Raw genomic sequence first — 26,740 nt, 5'->3', positions numbered from 1 at the left:
CAAGTAAGAGCCCTATGTCCAGTTTCGAACATCCAGTGCAAGGGCCTGGATGAAGTAACCGAGGCTAGAGACCTGGTCGACGCACTGAGAGATCAGTGCAATGTCGAGATCCAGGAATCTACGGTTCGGTTACGAAAAGCTTCGCGGGAATGCAGGTTGCCTCATTCCAAGTACCTCAGGCTGAGGCCAAAAAGGTAATGGTTAAGGCTAAACTGAAAGTGGGTTGGTCAGGTGTCTTGGCAACGGTCATAAGTCTTATGACTGTAAAGGACCTGATCGCAGTAAGCTATGCCGTAGGTGTGGAGCTGAAGGCCACCAAGCTCGCACCTGTCAGGCTGCACCAAGGTGTCTGATCTGTCCCCCGGGTACAGACAACAGACACCTCACCGGTGTCCAGGCTTGTCCGGCCTCTAGAAGGACCCAGACACGCAGGTAACACAGCTTAACCTGAACCACTGCGAGGCGGCTCAATTGCTGCTACAACAGTCGGTTACTGAGTGTAAAGCTGATGTAGCCTTTCTGTCCGATCCTTACCGCATCCCTGCCGGTAACGGTAGTTGGATTGCGGATAAGTTTCAGATGGTGGCCATCTGGACTTGCGGGCGATATCCCATCCAGGAGATAATATCATCACCTGACGATGAGGGTTTCGTTATAGCAAAGGTAAACGGTGTTTACTTTTGTAGCTGCTACTGTCCTCCCAGGTGGAGTATAGTGCAGTTTACTAGGGTAGTAGATATTACTGCAGCAAAACTAACTGGCTTAAAACCGTTAGTTGTAGCAGGCGACTTCAATGCGTGGGCAGTGGACTGGGGATCCCGGTCCACAAACGCCAGAGGTCATACCCTGCTAGAGTCGCTAGCGGTATTAAACGTAGTCCTGCTGAATGAAGGCCAAGTGCCAACGTTCAGGGGACCGAGCGGTGATTCATGCATCGATGTGACCTTCTGCAGCGCGGGATGGACGGTGGAGCCAGAATGGGAGGTTCATGAGGGCATACCTCCAGCGATCACCAGGAAATTCGTTTTATGATCCGGTATACCCCCGTGGCAACCACAAGGCGGATCTAGGATGGCGCACCTCGCAGTTCAACCCAGAACTCATGGAGGAATCACTACGATGGGAGACGCGAACTACGGGATTAAGTGGCGACGAGTTAATCGATGTACTAACCCGTGCATGCGATGTGACGATGCCTAGGAGGACCAAATTTCCCGGAAACCGGCAACCTGCGTACTGGTGGACTGACACAATTGCAGACCTTCGTAGAACCTGTCTTCGAGCAAAGAGAAGTCTGCGACGTGTCAGAACAGATGCTGATAAGGTCGAGAGACGCAGGGTGTTCCAGACAGCGAGCAGAGCTCTGAACTACGAGATCAAATGTAGTAAGAGAGCCTGCTTCGAGCGGCTGTGCAGGATGGCAAACGACAATCCATGGGGAGATGCATACAGGATGGTGATGGCTAGAACCAATACCACGCCACCTGAGAAATCTCCGGGGATGTTGGCCAGAATAATGAGTTGCTGCTTAATAAAAGCACGTCTACTTCGTAGCTAGTGTAGGAACAAACTAATTTATTTCATTTATTAATTCCATAGGTTACTATAATCTAACATCCCCTCCTTAACCGGGAATTTATTTTAAACCTAATAACTTCACCGCTTCACAAAATTTAGGAGCTGGAACAGGTTTCGTGAGAACATCCGCCTTCTGTTGTTTTGATCCAACGTGATTGATTTCAATTTTCTTCATTTGGAGTTGTTCCCTTACGAAATGGTGTCTCAAATCGATATGTTTGCTTCTGGGTGAGTAGCCAATCTCATTTTCTGCCAAACAAATTGCGCTGCGATTATCGCAAAACATTGGGACCGGTTGCTCTATTCCAAAAAGCTCATCGCGGAATCCTCGCCACCACAACGCTTCCTGTGTTGCAGCAGAAAGTGCCATGTATTCTGCTTCTGTTGTAGAAAGCGCAACGGTCGGTTGCCTTCTGCAGCTCCATGACACCGAACCACCAGCGTATTGGAAAACATAGCCAGTAATCGATCGTCGAGACTCGGGATCGTTACCCCAATCTGCATCAGTAAACCCCTCGAACAGCACTTCATTTTGCTTCCGGTATACTAACTTCACCGATTTCGTTCCTTTCAGATAACGCAATATTCTTTTTGCCGCTATCCAGTGTGTTTTTCCGGGGTTGTTGTTATAGCTGCTTACGACATTAACGGCATAAGCGATGTCTGGACGAGTGCATTGTGCTAAGAACTGCAATGATCCAACTAATTCTCGGAAAGGAATGTCCCGCATCTCTTGCTTTTCTTGCTCATTCTTCGGACTCATTGATTTGTCCAAACGTTGACTTGCATCAGCTGGGGTTGTCGCCGGATTACAATCAACCATGTTAAAACGATGAAGCAGCTCTTCGATATAACTCTGCTGGTCCAGTTCAACAGTTTCATTTCCTTTTGAGATCCTAATACCAAGAGCATGGTTTGCTTCGCCGAGATCTTTCATGTGAAATTTATCCATAAGCTGATGCTTGACAATTTCCACCCACTTCAGTTGATTTGAAAAAATCAAAAATCATCCACATAAACGGCGATTATGATAACGCTACCACCACAAACTTTGTAGTAGACGCACGGATCGTAACCGGAACGCTTGAGGCCAACTCGCTTCAACACTACATCTAATTTTTCGTTCCACACGCGACTAGCTTGTTTTAGTCCGTAGAGTGCTTTCCGAAGTCGACATACTTTCCGTGGAGCTTTGCTGTCAACGAACCCTTCTGGTTGTACCATATAAATCTCCTCCTCGGCAAGGTCACCCTGGAGAAATGCTGCCACAGCATCCATCTGAAACACTTTAAGATCCATTTGCGCTGCCAGTGCGAAGAAGTAGCGAATGCTGGCATATCTGACTACAGGTGAATACGTTTCGGTGTAATCCAGACCTTTCACTTGAGAGAAACCTTTGATGACGAGCCGGGCCTTGTACCTCTCCACCGATCCATCAGACTTGGTCTTGATTTTGTATACCCACTTATTCTTCAACGCTTTACGACCTGCTGGTAAATTTGTCAGTTCCCATGTCCGGTTTGCATCCAATGCATGGAACTCTTTCTTCATTGCATTTTGCCACAGCTGACGATCCTCGCATTCCATTGCCTCCTGGAACGTCTGCGGCTCGCACGCCGACTGGCGCTTGAATGTTTCCTGTGGACATGAACTATTTTTGGGAACGATACTGCACGTCATATCCTAATTCAAATACTTTCCGGGGGACGGCGCTTCTCTCGCTATGCCGTACCAGAAGTTGTGGGTCCTCAAATTGCAAGGGGAGCGCAGAAGTTTCCGCTGGAGATGCTTCGATGGTTTCATCAGCACTGTCGTAGTCAGTTTCGCTATCGGAGAATCCTCTAAAATCACCACTGGCACTGGGTGTCGATGGTTCTTCATCCGCAACTACTTGATCACTACTGCTTTCGTAATTAGCATCAACAATAACTTCAATTGCGTCGTTTTTACAGCCTAGTTCAATTTCACCTTGCTTCATGGAAACTTCAATGGCCTCGCTCATAAAGACAACATCGCGACATACTTCCACCCTTTGCGTACTGGGAATATACACTCGGAAGGCCTTGGATTGTGCTGCATACCCCACAAAAATGCCGGGAACTGATTTCGGATCCCATTTTTGCCGTTTGACCTTAGGAACATGACACATTACCTTGGCTCCGAAGACTCGCAATGCTGACAAATCCGGCTTCTTTCCACTGAACTGTTGCTCTGGTGTGACATTCAAACCTTTTGTCGGCGAACGGTTTATCAGGAAAGCTGCCGTCGCTACCGCCTCCGCCCAAAATCGCTTTGGCAGTCCAGCATCGAAGAGTAAACACCGCGCCTTTTCCACCACAGTCCGGTTCATTCGCTCAGCAAGTCCGTTTTGTTCTGGGTTGTAAGCTACGGTTTTTTCGTGGTGAATTCCAGAATCGCGCAGAAACTTTTCCATTTCATGGTTGACATATTCTCGACCATTGTCAGTTCTAAGCCTCTTGATGCTCCTACCACTTTGATTTTCAGTGTACGCCTTGAAATCCTTGAAACATTCTAGTACTTCGGTTTTTGACTTCAGAAAATAAATGAACACTTTCCTGCTGAAGTCATCGATGAAAGTAAGAAAGAATCTACTTCCACCAATTGAAGCATTTTCCATCGGTCCACACAGGTCGGAATGTATCAGTTCCAACAATCCACTTGCTCGTGATCCCTTCCTCTTGAAAGGCTGACGATGGTGTTTTCCCTGGAGGCACACGGCACACAGGAATCTGCACATCGTTGAAATCGATGCCTGTTGCCATCGTGCGCAATTGCTTCAAGCTGTGTTGGTTTAGATGACCCATCCGACGATGCCACAGGATCAAATCATCGTTCTTCTTCGCTGCGCAGGATGACTGCTGGTTCAATAATGCTAACTTGTATAAACCAGCTGTTTCTTTGCCGACAGCTACCACTTCGCCAGATTGTTTTCGAACCTCACAGGTGTCCTTATTGAACATAACATGGAAGCCATAACTGCAGATTTTGCTCACAGACAGCAGATTGAGCGCTAACTCTGGAACACATAACACATCAGAGATGGTTAATTTGCACGAATTACCTTCGATATCTGCATTTAGTTTCACGGTTCCAGTGGCGACTACCGATGCTTCTGCATTATTCGCAACGTTGATGTGCTGTGAAACTTCGTTTGCATTCTCGAGAACTACCCCACTGCGGCACATGTGGGAGGTAGCTCCAGAATCGAATATCCAATCATGATTATGATTTCCAGACATCTGTGAAACGCTGAACGCTGCATGCTGATCGGTCTTCTTTTCCTTCTTTTCTTTCATACCTTTTGCTTCGCCCTTCCGGCACTCCGAAGCAAAATGCCCCAGACGCCTACACTTGAAACACTTGACGTTGGATGTGTCCTTCTGCTTCATATTCTTCTTATTCTGCTGACTATAATATGCACCATCGCCAACTGATCGTGGAGTACTGCTCATTTTCACATCCTGTAGAATTTTGGCTTTGACAGCATCTGCCGTCATACGCGTTCCGGATGCTTCCATACCCATGATCATGGGCTCGTACATTTCAGGTAGACCCATCAGCAAAAGACTGGCAAGCCATGTGTCATCGACTTGAAAGCCAACTTCCGACAACTTGTGACTCGTTGACATCAGCTCACTCACGTATTCCTCGACAGAGGAACATTCGGAAAGACGTATGCTGGTGAGTTTTCGCAACAATCCTATTCGCCTGGTCATTCCGTCGTCCTGGAAAGCATTTTTTAACTTCGTCCAAGCTTCTTTTGCAGTTTTAGCACTCTGAACCAGACTATAATTGACAGGTTCTATACTTAGGCAGATCGTTGCAAGAGCTTTCAGCGAATGGCCATCGGCTAAATCCGCTCCTTCGCGTTCTACAGCGTCCCAAGTACCTTCACGTATCAGGATCATCTTGGTTGCAAACGCCCACGAAGTATAATTCTCGCGCCCACGCAATCGCTCTATCATCGGCAGTGATACGCTTCGTCCATTATTTCCGGCTTGAATTACGCTACTGCTTCCGATTCCATTTTCGCTTCCGTTCTGCGCCATTTGACTTGAAAATTTTTGCACTTGTTATATTGTTGCTATGGAAACTCTGGGGCCCATAACCTAATGAGTTGCTGCTTAATAAAAGCACGTCTACTTCGTAGCTAGTGTAGGAACAAACTAATTTATTTCATTTATTAATTCCATAGGTTACTATAATCTAACACAGAATAGTCGACGGGTTGTTTCCGAGGCATGAATCATCGAACTGGCCCGCTACACCGTACGAGTCAGTTGACGTGGTACCGCTAGTGACTAACGAGGAGCTTATCGTAGCCGCAAGAAAACTTAAGCTCAATAAGGCGCCAGGCCCGGATGGTATTCCAAACCTGGCCCTTAAACACGCCATTCTTGCCAATCCAGATATGTTCAGGAGCTGCCCCCAAAGATGCATAGACGAAGGAAACTTCCCAGATCGATGAAAACGGCAGAAATTGGTGCTATTACCGAAGGGGACTCTTCGGCATACAGACCAATTTGCCTACTCGACACAGCGGTATTAGGTACTGCGCGTTGATTACACTTGATGTAAAAAACGCATTTAACAATGCTAGCTGGGCAGCAATTGCTGACTCCCTGCACCGATTGAGAGTTCCGGATTACCTGTGCAGGATACTGAAAAGCTATTTTCAGAATAGGGTGTTGTTATACGACACTGATGCCGGTCAAAAGTCGATCGTAGTGTCCGCGGGTGTTCCACAGGGATCGATCCTCGGACCGGTTCTGTGGAATATTATGTACGATGGAGTATTACGCCTAAGTCTCCCGGCCGGTGTGAAAATAGAAGGCTTCGCGGATGACGTAATGCTAGAAGTAGCAGGTGACACTCTCGACGAAGTTAGATTGAAGGCTTCATACGCGATTGGCAGAGTGGAGGAATGGCTCAACTCGAGACGGTTATCCCTGCACACCACAAGACTGAAGTCGTGGTAGTGCATAACCGTCATGGGTTGCAACAGGCTAGGATAAGAGTAGGGACCTGCACAGTTAACTCCGTGAGGTCTCTCAAGCATCTGGGCGTGATGATCGATGATAAGCTCAATTTTACGAGCCACGTCGATTATGCATGTCAGCGGGCATCATTGGCGATAAAATCTTTATCACGAATGATGTCCAACAGATCGGCGGTGCATTGTCAAGTGCGTAGGCTGATAGCTGGCGTAGCATTGTCTATCATCCGTTATGGCGTGCCGCCATGGGCCGTAGCACTAAAAGCCGAGTACAATGTAAAGAAATTGATATACATATCATATGAGGAGGTGTGCGTTATAGCTGGAATGATGCCGATCGACACACTCTTAGAGGAGGATGTGGAGTGCTACAACGAAAGGGACTCGGTGCAAGTGCGACGTGTCAAGAGAGCAGCTTCGTTGCTCAAATGGCAAAGAGCATGGGACACCGCAGTCAAAGGTCGTTGGACCCACAGACTGATTCCAGATGTGTCCAACTGGGTTGATAGGAAGCATGGTCAAGTCAACTTCCACCTAACACAGGTGTTGTCTGAACATGGCTGCTTTAAGAAATTCCTACACAGGTTTGGCTTCGCAGATTCTGCGGAGTGTCCTGAATGTGTAGGTGAGGTAGAATCGGCAGAGCATGTAATGTTCGCATGCCCGCGATTCGAGGTAGAACGCAATACCATGCTGCTTATTAGTGGTATGGATACAACCCCGGACAACCTCGTCGAGAGGATGTGCCGGGAAGAAGCTATATGGAATGCGGTGAACACAGCATCTCAACAGATTATGTCGAAACTGCAGCGGTGGTGGCGTCTTGAACAAAACCAACGAGTGCAGTAAGGGCACCTGTGATGCAGTGAACACTTTGCTCACCCCGACAACCAACATGTCGCGGGTGGGTTGCGGGGACCTCAGTATGTAGATATAGAGGTCATTGCGGTTCACGCGCGGTGGTTGTTGTCGGGGTGCTCGTCTCCAACGTGAGATTATGATACGGACCGTTAGGTTACTATCATAGCTTGCGATCGACGGGTGGTGAGGTAGCCACCCTTGAAGTCGATGGTGTGTGTATTGACGTCAAGTGCGTTAGCATAGGCGTGAGCGTTCTCAATAGTCCCCCCCTGATGTATTGCTTAATTGCGGGCCGGGGGTACGGACTGGCGAAAGGGTTTTGGTTTTAGTGGGTCGGGTAAGAGTTACATGACATACCCATCCCCACACTACCTGAGTACCTCCTCAGGTGTCTGGTTGCAGATTTCCTTTTACCCTTGCTCAAGAAAAAAAAACCCTAGGAGCGACCCTAGGAGTAATACGGAATGAACACTAGCGCCACAGAGAAACAGACGTCTCACTTAGAGCAAAATGCAATCAAAATAATCGTCATGGAATCATTATCGCCCAATTCTAAATTCACTGTGTTTGGACAAGCGGCCCCCAGATGGCGGTAGTGCGTAAACGTCAAACACAAGCAAAATCGATGGAAGCGCCATCAGTGGCCGATTGACCACCTACAAAAAATTGAATTCACCGTTAAAAAGGTGAACGATGGAACATGTGTTGAGTGAGACGTCTGTTTCTCTGTGCTAGCGCTATAAAGTAAAACACGGCAAATTTTAACCATGTTTATCAGCACACTAGCACCGCGCAACGGAAGCATAACGACATACTTCAAAATGATCAGTACAAACTTTTACACAAGCACGCGAATGAAGATGAACGTCTGTTCTCTGTGGACAAAATTCAATGCAGCTTTTTCATAAAATGGGAATGAAACAATCCATTAATGGGTACTTGCAATGATTCGTGTATGATTTCGATAACATTGATGTTGGCCCTCTATCTCTCGTTTGACTAAACTAGATGATTTATGGCTTCATTGCAGTGGTTTGTGTCACGAAATACCCCAGCGCAAGTTCTATGGTGGCGAAAGGTGGCGAAGATAAAAACAAAACAGCTGATAAGCAAAACAAAAACTTGAAAACTCGCTTAACTTTTCAAAAGGACCTAAGTAACATTTTTTTCATGAACTAATTTGAATAGCGCAATCAACAGAACAACATGAAAGCTATGGTCCAATGCACCGAATGAACACAATGACGTTTGAGACGGGCGCTATTTACTAAAAATGAACACTTGCATGAACACGATGAATGAAAAAGTATTAATTATTAGTAAACAGCGCACCGCTCAAACGTCAATGCTGAACTCGGTGCATAGAGATGAGTGACGTTTAGCGCTCGCACACTGATGTGCAATTCGGCATGTGTAAATACATGTTTGTTTTCCTTCTGCTCATAACCTCAAAAATGATCGAGTCATCACAATGATTTCAAAAGAGTCAAAAAATATATGGAAATATACTCATTTTACCCAATCTTTGCTGAGTTGCACCATCTAGGAGTGTTTGTTTTCCTTTTATCGCCACTCACACATTCGGACGTGAGAATCTCAATTGGACCATTGATTGCTGTATTCAAATTAATTCATGAAAAAAATGTTACTTAGGACCTTTTGAAAAGTTAAGCGAGAAAAGAAAGTACGTCACTGTCACTGGATGAGTATCAGCTGCCGATCTTCAGTTTGCAGTTTGTGGACGTGGTTCTCCGGTCTCTCCGGTTTTTCGTGCAAAACTGTGTTGCAGTGCGGTTCGTTGGCCTCGTACTTTCCGGTAGATTATTCCGGTACGACCAATCTGCTCAAACTTATCACAACAATGGAAGGGTAACCAAATCTAGTTGTTTGGAAATGCCAAATAAAGTGTATCCCACTTTGCCAAGCTTTTGCGTCGCCATTTGACCTACTATCGCCAGAGAAACGCTTATCTGCAGTAGATCAATCTCAGCATCTGTACAACGAAAACAATTACGGGAGACGCCATTGTCGTTGGATTGACGAATCGCTGATATGACGGCGCTACTTCCACCGGATCCGGTCTATTGCCTGAAATCGTCGGACCTTGGTGCGTTCCACTCGCTGTGTTTTCACACGTCGGAACGTCTGTATGCCGGCAATTTCCATGGAAAAGTGCAGCTGTGGGACTTGCAGGTAAGAACTTAACTAAGTCTTTCAAAGGAGGATACTTCTGGGAAATCTAATGCGAATTCAGACAAGAAAATTATTTTGAGCTTTTTTGTGGAATGTCTTCACTTGTCATAAGACGAGTTTGTACCTTCCCATTAATTCCACCACTTGATTGTACCTTGACAGATACGTATTTCGACCTCAACAGATTTTAAAGCCTTAAATCAACCAAAACAAATTCTAGTACCTATTGTTCTGCAGGAAAGTAAGCACAATAGGCTTTAGAAAACTTTCATTAATAGAACAAAACATGATCAATGCACAGTTTTGCCATGGAATTATTTAACATTCATTTTTTTTATATTGATTGATTTCGACCCCATGATATTTTTTATGTTTTAATGAAATTAGTAGAACTTTGAATGAATCCCTCGAATGCTTATCATCAAATATTGTATTCCATTAATGTAGATTTTGAATTTTTGACATATTTTATGTTTAAATATAGTTACTGCAATATAAATTTCTTTCTAGACAAACCGCTCACCATATCAGCTGGCGGCCGGCAAAAGCCCCATAATCGGTTTAGCTCACACCGAAGATGCCTTGATAACTCAGGAAAAGGAGGGCACCGTGAAGCTGTGGGAGCTGACCAATTCAGCTTACGTCCTCCGGCACGAAACCTCCACCGATCACGTCGGTTTCTGTCGTTTCGTGTACCACAACGATGCTGTGATAATGCCCCGCGGGGACGCCAACATTTCCATCCTGTGTGGGCAAAGCTTCAAAGAGCGGCAACTGCTCAATCCGACTGCCGCCGAGCCCACGCTTCCGCCCCTGGGTACAGTTATGTGTATCCTTCCGGTGGAGGTAAAGGAAAAGCCATACTTATTAGCCGCACACGAGGCCGGAACGCTAGTGCTTTGGGACCTGAACAGCTCGAAACCGATCAGCCATCTGAAGGTGAGCGATGACGACTGTCTGATGGCCCTGGATTACGATCCGTTCACCAATCGGGGTGTCTGCGGTGGAGCATCCGACAAAATATACGTGTTCTCGCTGGAGCGGCCAACAATGCAATTGTGTAAAAAGTCTGAAATATCTGTGAAGAACGCCGGCATTAGCCGGCTGAAGATTCGTAAGGATCTGAAGGTGTTTGTGAGTGCCGGGCGGGACGGCAGGATTCGCATTTTCTCGTGGAAAAGTCTGAGGCCGTTGGCCGTGCTGACCGAGCACCGAAAGGAGCTGTTGGACGTGATCTATTCGGAAGAGAAGGTATCGATGTGGAAGGCTGTCATCATGGCTGCGGCCGGATCGGATGGGCAGATTTCGCTGTGGGATCTTTACAACTGACATACCGCAGAAGAAAAAGGCAGATAAGTACTTTGAGACGTTGCGTTTACTTTTATGAACGTTGATCATTACTACATGGTGGCTCTTAGATCCAAAACTAAATATCTATATCCTTCGAGTGACTCTAAGAGTGATTACGTATATACAACTCACATTTACAAACGGCTGAAATTTTATGGATCCCCAATAATCTGATTGTTACTACTCGTTCTTCATTTTATTTTATTTATTATGTTACAAATATATTGACTTAGCTTAGGTTCTAATTGGGCAACCCATCTTTTGCGAACACATGTTCAAGCTACTCTCAACTTCTTCTAAAGAAAGTTTCATTTTCCAGGATTGTGTTTGTGAAATTACATTAATGTAATGACTACGAATCTACTTCGACTAGAACGAATTATTAAACAGTAATAATAAATAATTGTTTGCTACATGTTTTTTACAACAATATATACGTCGAATAGCAACGATTGGTATATATACATACTTGTGCTTGAATGCCGAAATCTCCTTATTTCTTATGTTCACTGGCAAAACTCTGGTTCGATACACAAAAAGTTTTGTTCTTTGCAGATGATTGGGAATAATCGTTAAGTGTGCTACTACAAGTAATCAAAATCAGCGAGTCTTCAACATCAAAACAAGTTATCGAATTGAACTTAGGCTTTGCTCGGGATGTTATATAATATGACAATGATATTGGTAGGCAACTGTAGAGTCTGACCTAATGGTCACATTGTAATATTGCGGAATCTGCTCATATCGGCACATAATCGGCTAACGGTTAAAACTGCAGTGAACGCGCAATCGAAGCAGGCGAAAACCCAGATAAAATATTCTAGAGAGAATAGTCGAATGCCATGTGGAACAGAAGCAAGTGACAAAATCTCCCGTCACTAATTCATTTGAATCAACCACAGCGTCAAAAAAAGGGTCGAGCGATTGGAGGACTGCTCTTGAGGACTGCTGGAATACAGTTAAAGCAGTCATTAACGACGCATCGGAGAACAACGTCGGGTATGTGGGACGAAGTCGACGGAACGATTGGTTCGACGAAGAGTGCATACATATTCTGGAAGAGAAGGACGCAGCACGGGCGGTGTGCCGCTGTGTCGTTGATGTGCAGTAGACTGGCCCAGCCGAGTATGGGGAGAAAAAAAAGTCGTCGGATTCTACAGGCCAAAAACTAACTTAAAGCTTATTTAACCATAGTATAATTTTATGTGGAATTGTTCATTGGTTAATGAACGCTTCATAATGCTCATTCCTTGTCGTGTTTCTGGACTAGCCGGACGTATTTTACTCCCGTGTCTCATCACGTGACGCGCTTTATACCGCTAGAGTTTTTTTCCCCCGTTTAGTATTCGGCGGGTTGTTTTTATATCGTTAAGTTGCCTACGCGAGTGTAAAGCTAGTTACAAGGTGATTTATCCAGCCGACTAGTTAAGGAAGCGAGCTGTTCTAGCGATGCTATTGCAGTCTCGTTAGTTTGGTTTTTTTTTTTCATCAAGTGCTGCGACGACGATCAGTATCAATCAGCATCAGGTCGTCATCGACAACGCTACCTACTCGGGTAGGCAGCAAACAGGCTAAGTAAAAAGATTGTATCCCATTGTCTCTTTGCATTCGTTTAACTTTCATCCACGCACCAGTGGTGAAGCTTTTGTGTGCTCTGCCTGTCGTTAGGCAAGGGTGGCACCGTTGCATTAGAGTGGGACGAAACGCAAAAAGGTTGCCTGAATTATTATTAAAAACTTTGATTTTTTTTCTTCCTTTTTTTGTGTGTGTGTTTGTTTTGTTATTATTATAATTAAAACCTATTAGCTGGGTGTTGCGGATAGAGCCGCTTTTCTGCTCTCAAGCAAGTAGAGGGATATTTTGAAATCATTCCCATGAGCAAAATTATTTTGCAGTTACTTAGGTGTCAAACATTTCCCGCTCTTCGAATTTCTCTTTCCATGCTGCATGAGGGCGCACAAATGCGCGAGACTCTACATGACTTTACGATGATTTACATACATTCCTCCTCCAATCAGCTGTTGAATCTCGTGAAATTTCGCAACGAGTGCTTTTTAATTGCATTCCTACTAATTTTCCACTCGAAATATAATGTGAAAATATGTGTTACAAAGAATACAAAAATCAAACGAAGTTTATTTTTATTTTTTTTACCAAATAATAACAATACTTCTCAATATAAGATCTGAAACGAACATAACCACAATCTTCAATGTTTGGCTCCGGCACAATAGAAAAGTTTGGCTTCAGTTTGACAACCAAATCGATTCTATTCGCACCACCCAGCCTATTAGTATTATTTTTTTTTCTCTTCTATTTTTTTTTGGGGGGGGGATTTTGTATTACATTTCATGGACGAAGAAAACGGAGGCGAGACGCCTCCCAAAGACAATGTCGTTCGCACGCGATTCTACCAGGCTTCTTCGCCTGGGCCTTGGGTTGTTTACTTTCGGCAGAAAGTGAAAAGTATTGATTTCCTAGGAATCAAACGTGATTTGACGCGTCGTTTTCCGAAAACTGATTTTCATCAAATCAATCGGAATAAACTACGTGTAACCGCACCTACATACCAGGATGCAAATGCTATCGCAAAAGACCAGAACTATAATGTGGAATATTTGGTTTATGTGCCCTCGCGGGAGGTCGAGATTGAAGGTGAAACTAGTGACTCGTATGGGATATGGGAATTCTCAAGGTCGTTACTCCAACTTACCTTTGTCTACTCTCGAACCAACCTCTCACTGGTACTCACCCACGTGAGGGAATGTTATTGAAACGAAACACGTGCCCACTGGGTTGACACGTGTACGGAAGAAAGTAAATTCTAGGGTTTTATGCTATAGTGACTCAAAAACCATAGGAAAGCGTACTCTTTGTTCAACCTCCGAAGACGAGGCTTGAAAACTCTATTCTGAGCACGGAAAAAGCGGAAAACAACGTAAGAGCAAGTGGAACCTTATTAATCCAGGGATGCGCCTTAGAAAAAGAATCGCTTACGCCTGATTATTAAATTAACATGCTTTTGCTTTTATTCGCCCTTTGGGCTAATTTTGTAATTTAGGGTATGTACATGACGTCATATCAAAAAGGGGTACTTGCGGTTATAGGTATTGGCCAGCCTATGATACGGATCCGTAGAAGGTTTGGGGTGTACGTCTGATGGTCTCTGCCCGAGGTGTATGGGACACGACGCTGCCGGGGCCTGCAGACGGCTGGTTGGTCGTGTAAAGCTGATTTTGCCGGCAGGCGACTGTTAGGGCTGATGATAGGCGCTACGGTGGCCGGATGACACGGTGGGCAATACGATGGTGTTGCCGGGTGGCACGGTGGGCAATACGATGCTGTGGCCAGGTGGCACGGTGGGCAATTCGACGCTATGGCCGGGTGGCACGGTGGTCAAGACGATGCTGAGGCCAGGTGGCACGGTGGGCAAGGCGATGCGGTGGCCAGGTGGTACGGTGGGCACGGCGATTCGGTGGCCAGGTGGTACGGTGGGCACGGCGATTCGGTGGCCAGGTGGTACGGTGGGCACGGCGATTCGGTGGCCAGGTGGTACGGTGGGCACGGCGATTCGGTGGCCAGGTGGTACGGTGGGCACGGCGATTCGGTGGCCAGGTGGTACGGTGGGCACGGCGATTCGGTGGCCAGGTGGTACGGTGGTCAAGGCGATTCGGTGGCCAGGTGGTACGGTGGTCAAGGCGATTCGGTGGCCAGGTGGTACGGTGGGCACGGCGATTCGGTGGCCAGGTGGTACGGTGGTCAAGGCGATTCAGTGGCCGGAACTTTCACAGTGATATCTTTTCCACGGGATAACAAATGGCGGCTACAGTTTCTTTCACAACGGCCTTCCAAGCAATGGCGGCTCGGTTGTATGTCTTTCCGGACAATAGCTTTAATCGTTGATCTGGACAAACGGCTAAACAATGGCGCGGCACACAATCGATCTTCACTCGCGCCGAAATTGTCCTTCAGGTGTCCGGAATTATTGCCGCTTTTGCCTGACTGGACCGTGGGAATTCGTTGAGCAACCTCTTGCAGTAGAAATTTTCTATGTGCGCGGTCTTCACTTCCCGTGGATGTCACTTGTGTCGTCAGCGGGGACAACTAAACCTGTCCAGTTGACACGGAAGATAAAAAAAAGGCCCTTGTGTGGACCTGCCACATAGCATGAATACCCTCTCTACAATGACGTCATGCAACTTAATACCATCTAAGATAATTACCTTTTTTATGAATAAACTTCTTTAAAAAGCAATTAATAATAACTAGCACTTTGACCGTACTATATTTAATAAGAATAAATCACTGAAATGTTAAGTAAGACGAACAAAATTAGAAAATAAGGTTTTATAGCTGTCAAAAGCACACCACTTGCTAACCTCAAATATTACACTTTAATGAATTCACGTCGCGCACTACAATTTCTTCTGAGGTTGCAACGAAATAGAAGGCTTTCTTTCTTCGGTCGAGAATATTTATATGGATTGCATAAAAAACGGAGGTCAATCCTCGTGTAAATCACGAAGATTGACGTTTTGCTGATCTCCTACCCTAATAGTACGTTCAGATTATGAGCTATATCACTTGATATAGCAAATCTTGACATGAGATGCCATATGCATTATTTCCAGTGAAAACTAGATGTACAAACACTGATGTCAAGCTACTCTATATCAAGTGATATAGCTCGTAGTCTGGACGGCACATAAATGTACATTTCTTGAAAATATACACTAGTGCCCTCTTTATGTCATATTTTTTTATAGTGAGCAAGCATTTGTTTATGTGTATTTTTCATTCAAACCACAGTCGGCGAATATTCATGAGGAGGAATGGTTGAGAATGGACCATGAGTACCACATCTGTCAATCTCTTTGGTGAGAGATTGAGAGTGCACTCAATATATGTTGGGTAACTACAGGGTGGGAATAAAGGTAAGGCGAAATTGACTTGTGGTGGAGCCAACAAGTAAGTAAATTGGAACCGCCGGTTACATTACCCTATCGTCCCTCCTTCTTTAGCAACAATTCACTCATATATGCCAATTAATAGATTATTCGCTATCGTAAGTTTCATCCCGTGAAACGAATGTAGGAATAAAAAAAGGTTTTTTTTGGTCTGCCCTGTGACTTGAAAATGAGATCGATTATTCTCCCACGTCAAATGTGAGTACGCGTGATTGAGTGTCTTCTCTACTATGGTCTTCCGACATCTGACATCGCGGTCTTTTTTTAACTCGCTGCCGAAACGTATTCAACAGGATCAAAACAAAGGTAAGCAACTCAAACAATTTGTCTTAACTTTCTATTTCTTGAGCTCAAAGATGCCTATTCTAAACTGTTCATTTGGTCACGTTCGCTTTCAGAATTTTGTAGAGATTCGGCCAGAAAATGTAGCCAAATTAATCAAGCTGCTTCTTCGAGGAAAACCGTGCGTCTAAATGCCGAAGATGATGACTAAAACACTATCCAAAATGCAATTGGATTTTCCCTCATTCAGCATCCGGATCTACTGAATGAGTCGTGTTTGATCAGATAAGTTTCGTTGTTTATGTGCTCCCTCCTTCAGCAATGAAGAGTAGATGCTTTGTGGATTATTTTTGTTTACTTTTAGGTGGATTTCAGATCAGCCGCGGAAAAGACTCCGATTGACTTCCCGGCATCATTTGCTAGTTCGTAGGAACTAGTACCTACTCTGGCAATCACCGTGCAGGGTACATACAGTGGCCCAAGCTTGGCGTTATATTTTTCTACCGCTGATGATTGACGAAAGTTACGTTTTAGAATCTTCTGACCCACGGAGTAAATGGGTGCAGTTTTTGGGTGACGTAAATTATAAATCTTATTATTTTTCTCGTATTGTTTTTGCAAGTTTTTTATTACCAGCTGGTGAATGTGTTGATCAACTTTTGTTTTTATTTTTAGCCTTTCCTCGTCTGACACGTCTTCCTGATCAAAATCCATCCGGTGTTGGTCACCGGTTTCGACAATTTCGTGCCCGAAAATGGTTTTGTACGGGGTGAACCCGGTTGATGCATGTGGGGTGTTGTTAAGGACATATTCGATTTCGGATACCCGTGTATCCCACATAGTTTGGTCGGCTCGTGCATAAGTGCGCATACAGGCGTTTATTGTCCTATTCAACCTTTCAGTCGGATTGGACTGGCTGTGATGCCGGGAATTTGTCCAGTGTTGGATTTGATATTTTTCGAGCAGCTTTTTAAACTCCTTCGAAAGGAAAGTGGAGGCGTTATCCGAAATGAGGTACTCAGGGGCGGAGTATCTCCGGACCCAATTTTCCTCCAAAATTTTACACACCTGCGGAGTGGATATTTTCCTAACGGGAAAGAGTAGAGAAAATTTTGAAAAAGGTCTGTAATGACCAGCAGATGGCAGTTGCCTTGGCGGCTCCTCGGTAAGGACTGAATGTAATCCAAAGCTATAATTTGGAACGGTTTAGTGGTGATTCTCTGGTTGCCTGTCGCTGGATATTGTGCTCTATTAGCGGGTTTTGTTTCCTTACATACAAAACATTTTTGTATGTACGATCGGATATCTCTGGCCATTTGAGGCCAATAATATTTCTTTCGAATTTTGGCCAAGGTTTTTTCGAAACCTAAGTGGAGACCGTTATCATGTTCGTCACCCAGAATCTTCTCACGCACATCGGTTGGAATACAGGTTTTCCACTCGAAACCGTAGTCTACTGTGTCGTGAGAGGGTGAGATTAGTTTTTTCAAAATTCCATTATCAATCCGAAAATCTTTATAGGTTTCCGGGTTTTCAGCAACATTTTAACCATCTGTGCGTACCAGCCTGTTTTTGGAGCTAGTACTTGGAGCTCTTCAACGGCTCGAGAAAGGGCGTCAGGCACCACATTGTCCACCCTTTGCGGTGTTTGATGTCCATCTCGTACCTTTGTAGCTCTATGCTCCATCTGCAGAGCCGGGAAGACGTTTTCCAACTACTTCTGAGTATGTAGGTTAAGGCGGAAGCATCTGTATAGACAGTAAACTTCGTTCCCTCGACATAACAACGAAATTTATCGATGGATTTTAGGACGGCTAGGCCTTCCTTCTCCGTCGCACAATATCGTTGTTGAGTGGTTCCCAATTTTTGTGAGAAGTAAGCCACGGGTTTATCTAGTCCATCATATGCCTGAGTCAGGACTCCGGCTATGGCTGCGTCGCTGGCGTCGCAGTGGATACAAAAAGGCCGACTGAAATCCGGATTTGTCAGGATAGGAGAACTTATTAGAAGTTCTTTTATCTTGACAAAGGCGAGTTCAGCTAGTTCATTCCATCGAATGGCTTTAGGTTTGTCCTTTAGAAGATCCGTTAGGGGAAGAACAATTTCGCTATAATTCGATATAAATCGGCGATAATAATTGCACATTCCTAGGAATCTTCTTAAGGCTTTTAGGGATAAAGGTCGTTCAAAGTTAACGATAGCTTCTATACGTTCGGGGTTGGGTCTGAGGCCGTTTCGACTGAGGATGTACCCCAGATAAGGGACCTCAGCCACGCAAAATTTGGACTTTAGGACATTAATAGATAGATTCGCCGTTTTTAGTCTCGATGCCACTTCCCGTAGTTTGTTTAGGTGTTCTTCAAACGTGTCACTTATGACGATGATGTCGTCTAAGTAGATGAACACGTTCGGTTCCAATTCATTGGCCCCGAGTACCCGGTCCATCAATCTCGACAACGTCGCCGGACTGTTCACTAGACCGAATGGCATTCTTGTAAATTGAAACAGTCCACGTCCCAACACGGAGAATGCGGTGAACTTTTTAGATTTAGGGTGTAGTGGTACCTGGAGAAAGGCCTTTGACAAATCTATCGTAGAGATAAACTTGCATGGCCCTAACCGGCTTAGTATTCGGTCAGCATGTGGCAGTGGGTATGAATCCCTGACAGTTCGCTCGTTCAGTTTACGAGCATCTAAACATAGTCTAACAGTGCCATCCGGTTTATCGACTGGCACTAGACGTAATGCCCAGATCACTGTAGGACCTTTCGATTATTCCTGCCTTCAGCATATTGTCCAACTCTTGGTCAATTTGTTGTTGGCGTTTTGGTGATGACGGAAAGGGTTGATTCTTACCGGGGCTTGTTTTTTCGCCTCTTCGGTTAGTTCAATACGATGCGCTATTAATGAAGTGTTGTCTAGGACTCCTTCAAGGGTGGGTTTGAAAAGGTTTATTACTTTATCTAACTGGCGCTTTTGGTCCTCGGTAAGAGTCGGACTCTCGTCTATACTCTCTACCTCCTCGACCGCAGTACAACCAATGGTTGGAACAATTCCGAACGCATTCCAGAAATCAGTGCCTAGAATCAATCTTCTTTTCAAAGATGGAATCACCAAAGCCGTGATGATTTTAGTGACTCCATTAAAAGCAATTGGCAGATTAACATACCCTTGAACCTCCAGCTGTTGTCCGTTAGCAGTCGTTACATCGACGTTAACGTCGTGAATTTTTAATTTGCAGGTGGCTATTAGCTTATTTGCTCCAATTCCTAAAATGGAACGGTTGGCCCCACTGTCTAGAAGGCCAATGATGGGAATGTCAAATATTTTAATCTTCGCAAACGGTCTGTCATCGTGGGTGAGTTTGATGAAATGTTCATCTAACTTCACCTGAGATGAATGGATGTACTCTTGTGGGTTTACAGGTCTATACCCATTTTGAGTAAGACTATTAGATATATTCGGGAAAGAGGAAGTTTTGTGGGGATTTTTCGGCAACTCTTGACCAGCCTGCCTCTTCAGGCGGTCTATTCCGAGTTTTTTGCGCACCACGGACAGTTTTTAGTTTCTACGTTGTAGAAACCACAACGGGAACAAAATTGGTGGCGCGGAGCTCGACATTCTCTATCACTATGTCCCATCAAGCGGCAGTTATAACACATTCCCTCTAGTGGACGTATGTGCTTTTCTAAAAGGACCTGTAGCCCATCTTTAGTGCTTTTAGGTTTGCTCCCTGCCTCATGGTTAGGTTTTGGGGTATCGCGTAATTTCTTAAGGGGTCTTTCTTCCTCGGAGGCTTCGGCCTTCGCGGAACGGTAGAAGTTTCGCGACTTTACAAACGTTTTCTCATTCGCGGTATAAGACTTCGGTTTCGCGCCGGTTCTAACTTCATTTACATGAGCCCTATTTCGCGTAGATTCTTCCGAAATGGTATTGTATTTATACCAAAACGTGGCATCCAACTTTCGACCGAACCGTTTGAGATCCGCGAGATTGTCTATGTTCGACGCGACGGCATGTCCTTTATAGTCGGACCTCATATTCCTAAATACGATCTCGAACTTTTCCCTCCGATATTGATTTCGTTAATGAATTGAAAATTTTTGCATTTCAAATAGATAATCTTGGAATTTTTCCTTAGCTCCCTGTTTTCGCGAAATTGCTCGTATTTCACTCACGTGGTCGTGGTCGGGGCTTAAGAATTCCTTCTTCATTTCCGCACCAAATCATCCCACGTGTCGAACTCGTGATTCTCGATCCCTGTCATGAACCATGTCTTTGCTTGGCCATTAAATAAATAAATCGCGGATTTGAACAATTCTCTATTGGAGATATTTTCCGATCTGGCGAGAAACTCGGCTTCGCGGATAAAACGCATTAAGTTCTGCCTGTTATCTTTTCCATCGTATCGGAGATTCCACTCCGATACATGGCGGATTTTCGCGTATTGTTTCGGTAGCTTTTCCTACTATATTTGCGCGGCGGTGACTCATTCCGTGTTGAATCTGAACTTGATTGGCGATTGTGATCGGAATTCTCGTCGGAATTGTTTCCGTCTGATTTGTAACAATCTAAACGGAATCTTCTAAGGATTTTTTCTTCTTCTGCCTGTGATAAACTAGACCCTACCGAAGCAATCGATCTCAAGTTCCTTCGCGATCTTATTTCCGCGGGTTCCCTGGACCTCTCTCTACCTGAAGCTATTTCCAACGTTTCTTCTCCTAGTTTAGACTTATTGACAGTTTGTTTGGATGCTTGCGATATGGACAAATCTGAAAGCTTCCGAACAATTTCATTTATAACTTCTTTCCGAATAGCCGGGTTAACCGAAAACGGAGAAAAGTAGTTATTCATTAACTCTCTAATTGATCCTTTCAGTTTGTCTAGGTCTTCTAGGTCATTGTCTTCTTCTGCCACTTCCTGGAATCGAGTGCAGCGGACGAAATAATGTACTAATCTGGATTTCAGAGCTTCTTTTACTCCGTCGAAATCAACTTTCTTCTCCAAAATTCCACGTATATTGAAAACATTAGAATCAATAACTTTAATTTCCTCGTCAATCGACCTTGTACATCTCGTTATATCCAAATCTACAATTTTTCCTTTCTCTTCCTTTAAACGATCTTTAAGTCTCCTCTTGAGTGCAGCTTGATTATCTTTGTCTTCAAACTGAACCGCACGAATTGTCAATTCGTGTTCTATTTCTGTCTCTCCAGATGGTGAACCATCAGACTGGCATATTGCATTGTGAAATCGTGATCCATTTAAATTTGTTTTCCTAACTAATGCGAGCAGAACTGTCTGATTCAAAAAAGGTAATTTGTTATTCTAATAGGATTTCCTTGCTCGTATGTATGCAGGCCTGTAGATCTAACTACACAACCTGTGAAATATGCAAATCGTTTGGAGAACGATATATACTAAACTGGAAGTTTTCTCCTCCGTTGTTGGGGGTGGTAGGGTTGGATAATGTAACAAAAATAGTGCTGTTTTAGCTGGGCGCCAATTGAAACTAGTGACTCGTATGGGATATGGGAATTCTCAAGGTCGTTACTCCAACTTACCTTTGTCTACTCTCGAACCAACCTCTCACTGGTACTCACCCACGTGAGGGAATGTTATTGAAACGAAACACGTGCCCACTGGGTTGACACGTGTACGGAAGAAAGTAAATTCTAGGGTTTTATGCTATAGTGACTCAAAAACCATAGGAAAGCGTACTCTTTGTTCAACCTCCGAAGACGAGGCTTGAAAACTCTATTCTGAGCACGGAAAAAGCGGAAAACAACGTAAGAGCAAGTGGAACCTTATTAATCCAGGGATGCGCCTTAGAAAAAGAATCGCTTACGCCTGATTATTAAATTAACATGCTTTTGCTTTTATTCGCCCTTTGGGCTAATTTTGTAATTTAGGGGTATGTACATGACGTCATATCAAAAAAGGGTACTTGCGGTTATAGGTATTGGCCAGCCTATGATACGGATCCGTAGAAGGTTTGGGGTGTACGTCTGATGGTCTCTGCCCGAGGTGTATGGGACACGACGCTGCCGGGGCCTGCAGACGGCTGGTTGGTCGTGTAAAGCTGATTTTGCCGGCAGGCGACTGTTAGGGCTGATGATAGGCGCTACGGTGGCCGGATGACACGGTGGGCAATACGATGGTGTTGCCGGGTGGCACGGTGGGCAATACGATGCTGTGGCCAGGTGGCACGGTGGGCAATTCGACGCTATGGCCGGGTGGCACGGTGGTCAAGACGATGCTGAGGCCAGGTGGCACGGTGGGCAAGGCGATGCGGTGGCCAGGTGGTACGGTGGGCACGGCGATTCGGTGGCCAGGTGGTACGGTGGGCACGGCGATTCGGTGGCCAGGTGGTACGGTGGGCACGGCGATTCGGTGGCCAGGTGGTACGGTGGGCACGGCGATTCGGTGGCCAGGTGGTACGGTGGGCACGGCGATTCGGTGGCCAGGTGGTACGGTGGGCACGGCGATTCGGTGGCCAGGTGGTACGGTGGTCAAGGCGATTCGGTGGCCAGGTGGTACGGTGGTCAAGGCGATTCGGTGGCCAGGTGGTACGGTGGGCACGGCGATTCGGTGGCCAGGTGGTACGGTGGTCAAGGCGATTCAGTGGCCGGAACTTTCACAGTGATATCTTTCCACGGGATAACAAATGGCGGCTACAGTTTCTTTCACAACGGCCTTCCAAGCAATGGCGGCTCGGTTGTATGTCTTTCCGGACAATAGCTTTAATCGTTGATCTGGACAAACGGCTAAACAATGGCGCGGCACACAATCGATCTTCACTCGCGCCGAAATTGTCCTTCAGGTGTCCGGAATTATTGCCGCTTTTGCCTGACTGGACCGTGGGAATTCGTTGAGCAACCTCTTGCAGTAGAAATTTTCTATGTGCGCGGTCTTCACTTCCCGTGGATATCACTTGTGTCGTCAGCGGGGACAACTAAACCTGTCCAGTTGACACGGAAGATAAAAAAAAGGCCCTTGTGTGGACCTGCCACATAGCATGAATACCCTCTCTACAATGACGTCATGCAACTTAATACCATCTAAGATAATTACCTTTTTTATGAATAAACTTCTTTAAAAAGCAATTAATAATAACTAGCACTTTGACCGTACTATATTTAATAAGAATAAATCACTGAAATGTTAAGTAAGACGAACAAAATTAGAAAAATAAGGTTTTATAGCTGTCAAAAGCACACCACTTGCTAACCTCAAATATTACACTTTAATGAATTCACGTCGCGCACTACAATTTCTTCTGAGGTTGCAACGAAATAGAAGGCTTTCTTTCTTCGGTCGAGAATATTTATATGGATTGCATAAAAACGGAGGTCAATCCTCGTGTAAATCACGAAGATTGACGTTTTGCTGATCTCCTACCCTAAATGTACATTTCTTGAAAATATACACTAGTGCCCTCTTTATGTCATATTTTTTATAGTGAGCAAGCATTTGTTTATGTGTATTTTTCATTCAAACCACAGTCGGCGAATATTCATGAGGAGGAATGGTTGAGAATGGACCATGAGTACCACATCTGTCAATCTCTTTGGTGAGAGATTGAGAGTGCACTCAATATATGTTGGGTAACTACAGGGTGGGAATAAAGGTAAGGCGAAATTGACTTGTGGTGGAGCCAACAAGTAAGTAAATTGGAACCGCCGGTTACAAAGGCGTAATTAACGCAGCGAGCCTGACTTGTAAGGATGTGCTTGCAGGAAAAGGCCGTTTAAAGAATGCCCTGCAATCTACCGTGGATATTCTGGACTGCAAGGAATTGCATTCAGCAGCCATGGTAGATGGTAAAAAAGTATATTCGAAGTCAGGTTCGCTACGGGTAACGTTTGCCGGTTCGATACTCCCAAAATATGTAGATATCGAAAATATGTTGTTTCCGGTGCGTCTTTTTGTACCCAGAGTTTTCAATTGTACCAACTGCAAACAGTTGGGGCACACTGCCGAGTTTTGCGACAACAAGCCCCGTTGTGGCAAATGTTTTGAAAGGCATAGGGAGGAGTCCTGCCAACAACAAGTTACAAAGTGCGCTTATTGTGGCATGGACCCTCCCCATGGTTTGCAAGAATGTCCGGTGTACAAAAAGCGCACCCAAAAAGTTAAGCGTTCATTAGTACAGCGCTCTAAGCAGTCGTATGCAGAAATAGTGAAGTCGCAAGACACATCCGCAACTGCCAACGCAACGGCTGCTATTTCAGCTGCCGTTCAAGTAAGTGATTTTTATAATGTCATTTCCATAGACGAATCGGACTCTGACGTAGCCGATATGGATGATTCTGCGGAGGTACACGTACCCGAAAAGAGGAAGAAACTGTCTTCCCCGGGATTGCGCCGACTATTGGATACCCTTGTGGCCCGAGGTAAACAACCCTACAGGGAAGTAAGAGGTGTTTTGGGGGATCGCGATGTGGTTTATATGCAGGCCATCTATGCCTTTCTTTGCTCGTCTGACATAAAAGTCTAATTCCCCTATCTTTTTTCTTTCTCGTTTTTGTTTTTGTCTTATTGTTCTGTGTAATACGAAGCTATGGCCATCCGGAAGATGCTCCCTGACGAACCACAACTCGAGCCCGACGCTACGCCATACCGTTATTGACGTCAAATACCCGGATGAGCAGCTGAAATACCTCAAACCTAAATCCCAACCTAGTCCATCCTGAAATTACGCAATCTAACCTTGAGTCGCCACGAGTATCTTGGTCTATACCCTTTCCCCTTACTAACTGTTGATAATAAGATGATATCGATTGTAAATATCATAAAGTCTCGGCTCCGTTAAGTGTTATACACGCCTGAGCCTGTCAAATAAACACAACAGATAAAAAAAAAAACGCTTCATAATGAACGTTAACTTCATTTCCTGCTAGGCTGACCATACGTCGGGACAGTCCCGGTTTTTAAGACCTTTTTGGGTTGTCCCGTCGTAATCTAAAAAATCCTCAATTTGTGCCGTTTTTTCATTGTTTCTACATTGATCATACATAGAAAGTGTTTGTTTGCGTCTTTATTAGAGAGATTTACTCATTTTTCTCGTTTGTAACATGTGACATTTATGCGTCCGACGGCAGTACAGCCCTGACTCATCTCTCAACAAAGAAAGTGGTCGAAACCCTTAAAAAAACTCGAGATGTTATGTTATTAGTGTTGCTTTGAAAAGAATGCTATCTATGTCGTTTTGTATTTTTCATTGATCGACTTTTTTCAAGGTTTTTAACAGTTAACGACAACAGGTGCTTCTCCGGGAGATGCAGTTAATGTTTTTTTTCTTCTGATTCTGTAGCAAGTAACTTATGTAGCAAGTCCTTCACTTTTTGACGTAAACTACGTCTAAGGGGAAGACTCGGATACAGGGTGACAAATGAAAATTTCCAAGTTCGAGACCGTCACGAAATCATGTAAGATTTTGAACTTTAATAGCGCCTTTATCTTCCGATGGATTTTTGAGATTTATATATCAATCGATTCGGAAATTCTCTACCAATTTGTCAATTATATTGAAACTTTGGGTTATGAATGTTAAAATAGGGTATCGGATCATTTTGGCAGCACCCTCTTTTCTTGTCCTCCTTTTGAACTCTCCTTTTTGTGTGGTGTTTCGCACAAAAAGTGGGACAATGGAGTGACCGCGGTCGAAACAAATGTAACAAAAAAGCGTAATGTAGTGCATGGTGTATAAAAAGTGATCCAGATAGGGGCATGTTTGTGCAGGCATGAGACGATCAATTGTTATCAATGCCAATGCCCTTGCTAGTAATGCAATCAATTAATATTAAAAAACTACTTTGGAAAATGCATTTTTTTTAGCAAACTGAAAACTAATAAGGCCGTTACACATATTTATTACAAATTATGGTCTCCGCAAAGTCAAGGGGGAGGAGGTAATCTTCTTCTTCTTCTACTGAATCCAGCGGCATGAAAATTCGAATGCAGAGGTTTTTGGGGCCGGGGAAGGTTCTTAAGATGGTTCGAGACCCCTCTCCTCTTTGAAACCTGGCTCCTATACAAATGAAACACCAATTTCATCATAACTCGAGATCAAGCAAATGGAAACAAATCTGGCGTTTGGAGGTTTTGGAAGAGAAGATATGTTTCAGTGGTGCTTGTGCAACGCCTCCCCCTTCTGGAAAGGGGGGCTCCCATACAAATGAACCAAAAATTTCTGCATAACTAGAGAATTAATCAGAGAATAAATCAATTTTAGGCGAAGCAAAGTTCGACGGGTCTGCTAGTAAAAAATAAATATTAAAATGAAAAAAAAAACTCCTCGGATTTGTTAAATAATGTTTTGAAAGTTCTCAAAATTTACCGGAATTTTTTTTGTTGCCCCTCAAGTTGTTATTTTTTAGCAAAACAATTCGAAGGGGGGGGGGTGAGGGTGAGACATATTTAAAAAAATATTTATATCGGCCTAATAATATTTTGTCTAATTAAATGCGCGCCTGAATCAGAAGGATTT

The 26,740-nt window shown here is 44.5% G+C and overlaps 3 protein-coding genes across 4 annotated transcripts in view; 2 read left to right on the top strand and 1 right to left on the bottom strand.

The window, feature by feature from the left end:
- LOC134225665 (uncharacterized) overlaps positions 1 to 26,256 on the top strand; it is a 34,142-nt gene extending 7,886 nt beyond the window's left edge. Inside the window, exons 1-2 of one of the 2 annotated variants that reach the window (XM_062705931.1) lie at positions 23,751 to 24,644; positions 24,810 to 26,256. In XM_062705931.1, the coding sequence (XP_062561915.1) occupies positions 24,062 to 24,644; positions 24,810 to 24,880 (654 nt within the window). In that variant the 5' untranslated portion in view covers positions 23,751 to 24,061 and the 3' untranslated portion in view covers positions 24,881 to 26,256. Of the gene's footprint in view, positions 1 to 23,750; positions 24,645 to 24,809 lie in introns of those variants that run through there. The other variant, XR_009983297.1, reaches the window with a different exon arrangement.
- LOC134222730 (uncharacterized) lies at positions 1,637 to 2,401 on the bottom strand. Its single transcript, XM_062701893.1, has one exon. The coding sequence runs from the start codon at positions 2,399 to 2,401 to the stop codon at positions 1,637 to 1,639; it is 765 nt and encodes a 254-aa protein (XP_062557877.1).
- LOC134225664 (guanine nucleotide-binding protein subunit beta-like protein 1) lies at positions 9,154 to 11,448 on the top strand. The gene is made up of 2 exons (XM_062705930.1): positions 9,154 to 9,649; positions 10,160 to 11,448. Exons 1-2 carry the CDS (start codon positions 9,509 to 9,511, stop codon positions 10,976 to 10,978), a joined length of 960 nt encoding a protein of 319 aa, XP_062561914.1. The 5' UTR covers positions 9,154 to 9,508; the 3' UTR covers positions 10,979 to 11,448.
- Positions 26,257 to 26,740: the final 484 nt, after the last annotated feature.

This window comes from Armigeres subalbatus, chromosome 3, assembly GCF_024139115.2.
Source record: "Armigeres subalbatus isolate Guangzhou_Male chromosome 3, GZ_Asu_2, whole genome shotgun sequence".
Lineage (NCBI taxonomy): Eukaryota > Metazoa > Arthropoda > Insecta > Diptera > Culicidae > Armigeres > Armigeres subalbatus.
Note: the sequence above shows the minus strand (reverse complement) of the source record. Positions and strands in the feature narration are given on the sequence as shown.

Bases quoted from the DNA above. Each gene is read 5' to 3' on its own strand.
- LOC134225664 (XM_062705930.1), top strand. From the start codon at position 9,509: ATGACGGCGCTACTTCCACCGGATCCGGTCTATTGCCTGAAATCGTCG. The intron at 9,650-10,159 runs GTAAGAACTTAA...ATTTCTTTCTAG, and splicing joins TGCAGCTGTGGGACTTGCAG to ACAAACCGCTCACCATATCA.
- LOC134222730 (XM_062701893.1), bottom strand. From the start codon at position 2,401: ATGGTTGATTGTAATCCGGCGACAACCCCAGCTGATGCAAGTCAACGT.